The sequence below is a fragment of the Priapulus caudatus genome, unplaced genomic scaffold (genome assembly GCF_000485595.1).
Source record: "Priapulus caudatus unplaced genomic scaffold, Priapulus_caudatus-5.0.1 Scaffold896, whole genome shotgun sequence".
Classification (NCBI taxonomy): Eukaryota; Metazoa; Priapulida; class Priapulimorpha; order Priapulimorphida; family Priapulidae; genus Priapulus; species Priapulus caudatus.
The window spans coordinates 114,398-125,463 of NW_014577957.1; the positions used below are offsets into that span (position 1 = coordinate 114,398).

Sequence of the window (11,066 nt, forward strand, 5' to 3'; positions counted from 1 at the left end):
GCCACCTGCTTCCACCGCTCATTATACCCATCCGGCGAACGACGTCGAGGAAAGTGGCGAATTGATAACGGACGTTGGTAGTATGTACCCCGCGTCGGAAAACTATGATAACATACCTCATGAAAATGTACAAACTTTTCTCAAAAACATTCGCAATCTAACCCGCAAACAAAAATACCACCTGCTAAAGCACCATGCGCGCATGCCACATGACTACGTGTTTCCGTCGCGGTATATCGCCGTATGCAACAGAAGATTTAATAACCAGTGGATCGATGACTTTTCTTGGATTGTCTATTCTAAAGCAACCGACGGCGCATTCTGTCTCCCATGTGCCCTGTTTGTGGAGGAGAAGAGGGAACACCTTGGTCTGCTAGTGAATAAGCCGTTCCGAAAATGGAGTAAAAAGAAGGACACAATCAACCCGCATGCGGAATGCCTGTACCATACTCGTGCCATGCAAGTTGCGGACGGTCTGATCCACAGCATCGAAACCCTCCAATCAACAATTCCAGCACTCAGCGACGCTCGTGTCAAAGAAAACATTGGCAGAAACAGACATTGTGAAATGTGTCACCGAAGCTGTGCTGTAATGCAGCAGACAATGCATCGCGTTACGCAGGAACAAGGAATACCTCAAGAGCGGCGGAAATCCCAGCAATTTCTTTGCCCTCATGAAACTGATGAAAACCACAATCCAATATTGAGAGCACACTTGGATTCACCAATCCTCAAGAATGCAACATATGTGTCCACGAAAATTCAAAATGAGGTGATAAATATAATGGACAAGGACATGATCCTCGTGCAGATAGTCAGTGAGGTAAATTCGGCAGTTTACTATAGTGTGTTAGCTGACGAGACCACCTCGCATAACAAAGAACAACTGTCGCTCTGTATCCGGTTTGTGGACAAATGTAAGGATATAAAAGAGGAATTTGTGAGGTTCTCTGGACTACACAGAACCACTGGCTATCACATTGCCCAAGAAATGAAATCTGTTCTCGCGGAGATAGGACTCGACATCAGCAACATGCGAGGTCAGGGCTATGACGGAGCGGCTGCAATGTCGAGTGAACGTATCGGCGTACAAAAGTTAATCCGTGATGACGCCCCCAAGGCAGTGTACATGCACTGCAATGGTCACTGCCTGAACTTGGTAATTGGACATGCCTGTTCCAATACGGACGTGCGCAATATGATAGACAAACTCAAGGCCGTGTGCCTGTATTTTAAGTACAGTCCTAAGAGACAAGGTTTGTTGGAGCACATCATAACAAAAAATGCTCCTGGCAGTAAGCGGAAGCCGCTACTAAACTTATGTAAGACCCGCTGGGCAGAGCGTCAAGAAGCATATACGCACGTCAATGACTCGTACCCGCATCTAGTGACGGCATTTGAAAAGATCGCGCACAGATTACATTCCGATATTCTGGACGACGATATTCTGCTATTCAGAGCAGCATGGGATGCTAAGTCAAAACAAGACGCCGTGTCCATCCTGGCATCCATAACCTCGTTCGGGTTCATAATGACGTTCAACGTTGTCTACTATTCCCTCGCGCATCTGGAAGTCATCACAGTGAAGTTGCAGAAATCGGCGTTGGACATCTTCAAAGCCCATGAATTTGAAATGGTCCAAGAGTTTACAGATTATTTTCGGATGCGGAGAAACACTGTGGACGATGCTATGAAAGACATGTTCACGACGTCCATGCAAATGGCAGGAAAGGTGGATGTGGTACCCTCCATGCCACGCATCAATGCGTGGCAAATAAACAGAGGCAATACACCAGCTGAGAGCGTGGATGAATACTACAAGCAAAACCTGTTGATTCCGTTCACAGACCATATTGTCACGAAACTTGAGGCTCAGTTTTCCGGGCTGCAGACAACCGCCAGTAAATTGCTGGGTCTCGTTCCTACTCTACTGGTGGAAAACATCGACATCTCGGAGGTTGTGGACATGTACGAAGACGATTTGCCGACGCCTCATCTTGTGGCCACTGAACTGGATCGCTGGAAGCATAAGTTTACTAATGTGGCAGACAAACCGATCTCCCTTGCACAGGCTCTGAAAAATCTGTGATGAAACGATGTTTCCCGACATCTTCGTTCTACTGAAGATAGGATGAACGTTGCCTGTGACTTCATGAGAGTGTGAGCGAAGTTTCAGCACGATACGCCGCTTACACACATACTTACGTGCATCAATGGGGCAGGAACGCCTCTCGAATTTGGCGCTAATGACTGTCCATTACAATGATCCGATAGATCTCGAGGTGGTTAACATCTTCGCACAAAAGAACACCAGAAAATTGAAATTGGATTCGGTATTATTGCAATACTGTATTATTATTGTATTGTTGTTGTATATCACACAGTGATCATATCTGAAAAAGGGTCATCTACTTATCCATGCATTCTTCATTATGTATGCAATGTTATGTATAGCCGGCATTTTACTGTTTACGGTTTACACATCGTATGTGTATGTTCCAAACCATCTTTGTGTCCGGTAATACATAAACATTATTTTACAAAAAAAACTGGTTTGAAAATGTATCCATCCGCAGCAGAAAATACGTCAGAATGACGCTAAAGGGGTCCCTTTTTTCAAAATTTTCTGGGGGAGGGCCCCCATACCCCCCGCCGTGCTCGGGCTCCTCCCTCGAGTTCCGGGTGTTACCTAATTCGATCCCCCCCGCAAAACTAGCTGGTTACGGGACTGACCACGGCCACGAACTAAACATAGAAACAGAGTAAAACACACGTACTAATCACGGACGCACATGGACAGCCCTGACAAAAAGTTCCTTATCACGAGCGTCCGTGTTTACGAAATCACTGATGATAGCATTGCATACGGCCGAGCATGTATAATCTGTATCACACCCGCTTCGCTGGCAGCGGTTTGAAAGTGAAACTGTAAACTGTAAACATTTCTTGGACTGCGGATTTCAATTAAACATTTCTTAGTAACCAGCAGTGACATTGGACAAACTAATACGCGTTTGGCTATAAGGTAATGTACTTATTAACTACACAAGGTGACAATGTTATGTATAGCCGGCATTTTACTGTTTACGGTTTACACATCGTATGTGTATGTTCCAAACCATCTTTGTTTCCAGTAATGCATAAACATTATTTTACAAAAAAACTGGTTTGAAAATGTATTCAAACGCAGCAGAAAATACGTCAGAATGACGCTAAAGGGGTCCATTTTTTCAAAATTTTCTGGGGGAGGGCCCCCCATACCCCCGCCGTGCTCGGGCTCCGCCCTCGAGTTCTGGGTGTTACCTAATTCGATCCCCCTGCAAAACTCGCTGGCTACAGGCCTGACCACGGCCACAAACTAAACATGGAAATGGAGTAAAACATTTAGTTTTTCTTTCTCTCACTGTAGGTGGAAGAACAACGTAGCCAGTCTCTGCAACAGCAAATTGCCAGTCTGGAAGTACAGTTAGACTTCACGAGCACACAACTACAAAGCAGCCTATTATGAAACAAAAATGTATACTTGAGTACAACCGTTACATGTCAGGGGTAGATCACCTTGACCAGATGGGAAAATACTATCTTTGCACCAGAAAGACTACTAAATGGACAAAAAAGTTAGCTCTACACCTAATGCATGTTGGCATGCTAAATGCATTCATTCTATATAAGAAACGGTGGTTCTATAAAAGATGATTGGTTCCATGGTTGAGTTGGGCCGTGTTCAGAATACCGACTCTGACTCCTCTTCCTCGTCGTCTGATGAACCGCAGAATGAAGTATTTGGCCGAGTTCCAAAGCAGGACCCTCTTACTCGACTTCTGGGTGGAAATTCTAGGCATTCTCTGACACACATCCCACCAAGCCATGGAAAGGAATACCCAACAAGTCTGTCGTGTGTTCAAAACAAAGAAGTCGTAGTGAAACAAGGTTTTACTGTCAACAATGCAGGATACATCTCCACCAAACAACTTGCTTTGAAGCATACCATACTAAAAAGTATTACTGGCTATAGACTTTTGAATTTTGAGGTAAAAGATAGTTAAATTCATTTAATTTTATTTGTCTTTGTTTGTCATAAGTAACACTCACAGTGTAATTTTCACAAAAAAACCTCAGCACAGGGGGCATGCGAGATCATAAAAGTTCAGGGAACGAGCTGTGCGCTCTCCTGCAAGTGACACCGGCTGAGTGTGGACGTGTGTCAGAAACGAAGAGAGATTTACACGCGGTGCCAGCGTGACAGCGGTGCAGGCCGAAAACAAAGAGAGATTTACACGCAGTGTTAGCGTGGCAGCAGTGCAGGCCAAAAGCGGAGAGAGACATAGCGCAGTGCTAGTGTGGCAACAGTGCATGTGTAAAACTGTCGTGTGATGTGCACCGTGAGATACAGTACGATAACAGTATGATAACAGTAAGATGTGCACGGGATGTCAACGAACTGAGTAATATGTGCACGAGGTGTCAACGCGGCCACAACCAGTGTGGCGAGGTAATGGCGCAGGCGTAGGGAGGAATAAGAAAGAGGACAGGCCGACAGGAAGCGAGGCAAGGCGGCGGAAGCTGATAGTAAGTATGCTGGCAAGATTATAATTCATTTGTGAAGGTGGCCACCTATCGTATATGATTTCTGTTAATGTATCACGGAATTACTGTAATTGGCAATAGATTTGTTTGTGATAGTTATATATATCTGTTTTTGTATTCGATTTGTTCGCGTGACCATGCTTTGGGTGCGGACGCGTTGGCACAGTAATGGCGCGGGTGGGTGCTTTACATACAGCGTGAACCCGTGTCGTAACAGCGGTCACTGAATAAAAAAAGCCCAGCAGTCAAAGTGTTAAGTTAGCTTGACCTTATAAGCAGACCACTGAGATATGTAGCATCTCTCTGATCTCCAAATTGCAGGCAATGCACAGGTCAATACTATATACTGAGACAGCCTCATTCAATGTTTAGGTCATTATTTTTATATGCATGAGCAATCTCAAGCCCTGTCTACACTAGCAAACTTTAGTTTGCAAACTCGAGCAAACTTGAGCAAACTCCGAGTTTGCCAAAGTTTGGAGAAGTTTGTGGTGCCTGTCTACACTATGAAACTTGAACAAACTTTGCAAAACTTTTATTTTGTGAAGTTTCTGAAAGTTTACATAAATTGGAGGGAAAAAGAGGCGATTTCCCTCCAATAAGTCAATAACAATGGAGAATCACAGGAAGAGAGTATGTGTGAGTAGCGCAGCAGCAATAATTGCAATTGTTATTCGACGCCGCCGTCGTCGCCGAGAGCAAAAAAAGCCACGTTTATGGACCAGACCCTGGATCATGAAAAGAGACCAGTTTGGGGCCTATCATTGCCTGCTTCAGGAATTGAGGGCCTCAGACAGAAAAAGTCTAAAGAATTTCCTGAGGATGGATGAAGACTCATTCAACGAAATTCTGAACAGGGTAGCACCATTAATACAGAAGGAAGATACACAACTTCGAGCATCTATTTCTCCAGCAGAAAGACTAGCCATAACGCTTAGATACCTAGCATCAGGTAAGAAAATCAGAATGTGATGCAGGCTGGAAATTATGCCAGGAGCCATTGCCAGTTTCTTTGTGGTGGCACTGTTATTTAATTATTATAATCATAAAATTCAATGGTATCACCTAAAAACTGGCAATTGCTTGATTCCCCAGTAACTCGTCAATTGTGAGCAGAATCAAGACTAACTCATAATTATTGTCACTTTTTACATGATGAAAAAAACAACACTTGATGTTCGATGATATCCTTTATCATGTTTATTGAAAATCACTACTAAATAAATGAGAAATTTACTAAACAATGAGTTCAAACGGAATTGGTTTACTTAACTATAAGTTTTAACTATGAGTTAAAACTGAGTTGGTTTTCCATTTATAAGAATTTCAGCTACAAAATAATTGTCATCAATCATCATCAATTCACATATACCAGTACTTGAATGACATCAAGGTATTTTGGTTTTTGCTAGGTGATTCATATACAAGCCTACAGTACCTCTACTGGGTACCAAAGTCAACCATCTCCATCATTGTGCCAGAGGTGTGCGAGGCTATCTATGAAGCCATGAAAGATGACTATCTAAGGGTAAGACTTATGAAATCAGCAGCTATTATTCCTAACTCCTAAGTAACCGGCATAACATTGCCAAAACATTTTCAATCTCTAATGAGAAAAATTCTGTAATCATAAACATTTATCTGCAGTAGAGTGCCTTAATTGAGCACAGTGTAAATGTTCTCATATGAATTTGATGCATACTCACTGACATCAGAATACTCACTGAAATCGGGGGGTGGGGGCGAGCTCAGCAGAGTTGAAGGTGGGGCTGAGGTTGGCCTAACAGCAGTGAAGCTTTTGTGGGGAAACTGTGAGGCTGATATCTGCTGAGTCTGCCCTGAGGAATTACATGGAGGAGGGGGAGCCATTCCATTGTCAAAAGGCTTAAAGGAAATGGGTGGTGTTTGATTCACCCCTGGATATCCTTGATTTAGGAAAGGGGAACTGGGAGGCATCTGTGTTTCAAACAAGACAGTGTGGATCCTGTGTTTAATCATTTTCTTCAGGTATTCATCCTTGACACCCTTTAGCTCACTGGCAACATACTGCCCAAAAATGTCATCTGGGGTTGAGTCATTCATTGCAGGGCTGCGTGATGCCTTATCAAGAGCCGTCATTGCTTTATTTAGCACGATATCTTCATCGTCCACCTGTTTCTGCTTTCGACTGCATTTTCTGCCGGTGGGCTGTTTAGTGGATTTTTTAGGGGCAGCTGCTCTCGGGGTGACTAGATCATTTACGTCCTCTTCAATTTCCATGATGGGTTGATAATCTGTGACATCAGAATCGATAGCAGTGTCATAATGGTTTGGAGTTTCTTCATCTTCAGCAACTTCATCCTGAAAGAGGATCAACGTACTAATAATATCATAATACTTCTTATATACAGACATGCCAACCATTACGATTTGGGCGTAATTATTACGATTTTGGGCAGAGATCTGAGATATTTTGTGTCACTATGTAATCACTATTGAGTCAATAAGAAAGATAACATAATCAGGGTATCCTGATCCATTAATGTTCCCTATAATTGTGGGTGTATGCACAAGTTTACTGTAATAAAATTTAGTTCTCGTTTGATAAATCTCTGAAATAATTCTTGATTTTCCCCACTATTTTCAGGCAGAAAAACATCATTTTGCCTAATTTAAATCAATGCTGAAAGTGCCACAGATGGCTCCAGAATGCACCACAGAGCATCTAAGTTTCAAAATTTTCTTGGGGGAGGACCCCCAAACCCCCCCTCAATGGGAGGGGGATACCTGCGGCGTTTGTCGAAACCCAGCGAATTTAAGAATCATTACTCTTTGCTTCATTGAATGTTGGCATGTCTGTATATATAAGAATATATATAATATATATATATAAAAAAAAAATATATATATATATATAAAATATATAAGAATTCTAATATAATAAGACTTCACAATATATTTTCTGCTTTCAGATGCCTAACTCAGATGAAGAGTGGGAAGCCATAGCACACCAGTTTGACGAAAGGTGGAACTTTGTCAACTGCATTGGTGCCATGGACGGCAAACATGTGCATATTCAGGCTCCAGCTAACAGTGGCTCATACTACTTTAATTACAAAGGGACATTCAGTATTGTGTTGTTGGCTGTAGTCGATGCCGATTACAAATTCGTATTTGTGGATGTTGGATGCAATGGTCGCATATCTGATGGTGGTGTTTTCAAGAACTCAACTCTTTCAGAGGCACTAGAATCAAACAAGATACAGATAACATCTGAGTGTCAGCTACCAGACACAGCTGTGACAGTCCCATATGCGATGGTGGCAGATGATGCATTCCCCCTAAAAACCTACATTCTCAAACCTTACGGGCAACGTGGTCTGACCAAAGAGCAACGTATATTCAACTATCGCCTCAGCCGAGCAAGAAGGATTGTTGAAAATGGATTTGGTATACTGGCAAACCGTTTCAGGGTTTTTATGAAACCTATTGCTCTTGAGCCAAGGAAGGTGGAAAGTATTGTGCTAGCGTCGGTCACGCTACACAATTTCCTTCGATCCAAATCTGGGGCAAGAGCAGTGTACACCCCACCTGGAAGTTTCGACTACGAAGACACAGAGGCTGGAACCATTTTGCCTGGATCATGGAGAAATGATTATGAACCCAAGGGATTGACACCTCTTGAAACGCAACCCCAGGGTAGACCAAGAAGAAATGCCAAAGAAATCAGGGATAAACTTTGTGCATACTACAATTCAGAAGAAGGTTCAGTTCCTTGGCAATGGAAAATGATTGAACCATTACCTAAGTAAGCAACATAATCTACATCGCATTGAACAAACAATTCTTACCTGAGGCTGCGATGCAGTGGATGCGAAATTCGATCTTGTTGATCTTGGGGTGCAGAAGTCGCTAAGGAACTCGAGGGCATCGAAATGGACCCAGGTGCTCTTTTTATTGACATCACCTGCAGAACTGCCACTCTTGGGTGTAGCTGTAAGTTTAGCTCTCTCTCGGTTATAATAGATCCGTAGTTTTGAAAACTTGCTGCTAACCTCATCAGCTGTCATGGAAAGAGAAAGAAAATGTGTTGATGTTCTTTTATGTTGCTGTCTGAACTTTAGATTGGTTTGAAATATGACTATAGAGACCCCCCTTTCAGTAACCAATAAGCAATGTTCTAATTGAATTCCAATGTTCTATGATACAGAGACATCATATTTGACATGTGTCAATTTTTAAATAGTTTAATACATGTTTATACTACAGGGTGTTTCATAAAAAATACAGAAAACAATTTGATGGAATTTGGCTATATTCTTTATTTGTTTTCTTTTTCTTCTGATTCATTGATAGGACTTGAATAAAATCAAAATTTTACATGGCAACAAAACTAGCTTTAATATCTGAAATAGAAGGGGAGTGCTTGAATCATTCTGCATTAATTGCTGGTATGCAAAGTGCAGGCAAAATAAAATTCCATATGGTTTTTAGCTATTGCTGCTTGACTAAATGTGTGTGTGCTCAAATGGTGCTTATTTTTGTGCCCAGGGACCCTTGAAATTATTAAATTTCCTGGGGGAAGCCTCCCAGACCCCCCGCCATGTGCTTTCGCGCCTAACGGCGCTCACTGTGGGGTGGTGTGCCCTTTTTGGGGGATGTGCACTTAAAATCTGAAAAAATACTGTCTAGCTTCAGCCCTGGATCCGCCCCTGCTCAGTACAGAGAGATGGAGCCCACTGTGTACACTATCTGCCTTGTACACTAAATCTGCCTTGTAAGCTACATGAAAAATCTATAGACAATAGTTATGTAGGTCAACACAATGCTGCATATGCTGCATACATGGAAATGCAAGCAACTGAGCCAGCATTCAGAAATGTGTAAAATAGTGTATCCTACAGGCCTACCTGTTGTATCAAACACAGCTGCAATCTGCTGTAATGCGGCCTTCTTTTTCTCTCTGTCTTTGTATTCCCTGAGGGTGGTGTTGTAAAGACATTCGTATTTTTCATACTCTTGAATTAAATCAAGAATTTCTTGAAAACTCCAGTTCCTGTCTGATTTCGTTACGTTACTGGAGGCTGCCATTTTGTCCATCTGCAGGATCACATGACTACAAACTGTCATTTGATTGGCTGAGTTATTCCAAACCTCAGCAAACTCGAGCAAACTAGTTTGCCAAGAAGGTGCACGGCCTAACTTCTGCAAACTTCTGCAAACTTCTGCAAACTCACATACATGACCGCACAATCACCTACATGCACATACCCGCACACGCACTCACATACATGACCGCACAATCACCTACATGCACATACCCGCACACGCACTCACATACATGACCGCACAATCACCTACATGCACATACCCGCACATAAACCCACATACATGTCCATACCCACACACGCACTCACATACATGACCGCACAATTACCTACATGCACATACCCACACACGCACCCACATACATGACCGCTCTAATATGACATACATGACTCTAAATATCAGTTTGCATCGTCGGCATGCTGTTAAAAGGCGCATATAAATCTCTTTGCATTGATCATATCATACGAGGTAACGACGATTCTCCATTCTCACAAAATATTTACGCACAATATTTAACGGGACAGTAATATCAAGAGTAGATAATAAAACAAGAGTGAGACACCCGATTCCCGCATTTTTAACCGATTTTTCTCATCAAAATTTGCCACCAATAAAGAAGCGATCCCGCATTTTTAACCGATTTTTCTCATCAAAATTTGCCACCAATAAAGAAGCAGGTGTATACGTTCCTCAGCTTATTATGACCACTAATCACTCACCTTCGTGGTACTGATATTCGTTTACATATATTTTATATATTCGTTTACATGCGTATTGCTGTAAATCGTAATCTTGCACGAGCTGAATTCGCACGATTTACCGCTATTGTGTGAGGTGTTTAGACAACTTGAGAAGCTATCGGGGCGCCAATATTTAGCAACGGACGGTTTCCAAATCATTCGTGCCCCGATAGGGTTTAGAGACAATCTAAATTCCGAATTTTGATCTCGTGAGGAACCGCGAGCCGCGCTCAGTTATTGTGATCGCAACACAAGAAATTGACATACTATCTTACATAAGTAATAATACAATAATAACAATATTCTCTGTAGTAGTTTGCAGTAAGTATCACATTACGCACGCGCAGGTAATCAAGTACATTAAACCCCTATCGGGGCACGAATGATTTGGAAACCGTCCGTTGGTAATATCCTTGGTCCTTGGTAATATCCACGCGTGTTGCATTTCTGCATGCAATTTTACGAATGCAAGGTATATAGACATTCACGATCGTTCATGTGTGTAAATGGACGTTATGTAACTAACTGATATTTGCGTCCACAACACTTTGATATGACGAACCACTACAAATGCACTGCGCACGTATCTCCCTCAATCTGCAATAAAACCTGAAAATGTTTAAAACTTGCGTCCGATTTTAAAAGTGGTGC

At 42.3% G+C, this 11,066-nt stretch overlaps 2 protein-coding genes across 2 annotated transcripts in view; one reads left to right on the forward strand and one right to left on the reverse strand.

Annotated features, from left to right (window-relative positions):
- Window positions 1–2,089, forward strand: part of LOC106814274 (52 kDa repressor of the inhibitor of the protein kinase-like) — a 3,533-nt gene extending 1,444 nt beyond the window's left edge. Inside the window, exon 3 of the mRNA XM_014818571.1 lies at window positions 306–2,089. Coding sequence (XP_014674057.1) covers window positions 306–2,089 — 1,784 coding nt within the window. The remainder of the gene's footprint in view (window positions 1–305) is intronic.
- A 3,675-nt stretch (window positions 2,090–5,764) lies between these two features.
- LOC106814275 lies at window positions 5,765–9,707 on the reverse strand. The gene is made up of 3 exons (XM_014818572.1): window positions 9,477–9,707; window positions 8,418–8,629; window positions 5,765–6,927 (listed from the first exon to the last, which is right to left on the reverse strand). Exons 1-3 carry the CDS (start codon window positions 9,694–9,696, stop codon window positions 6,244–6,246), a joined length of 1,116 nt encoding a protein of 371 aa, XP_014674058.1. The 5' UTR covers window positions 9,697–9,707; the 3' UTR covers window positions 5,765–6,243.
- Between the last annotated feature and the right edge of the window lie 1,359 nt (window positions 9,708–11,066).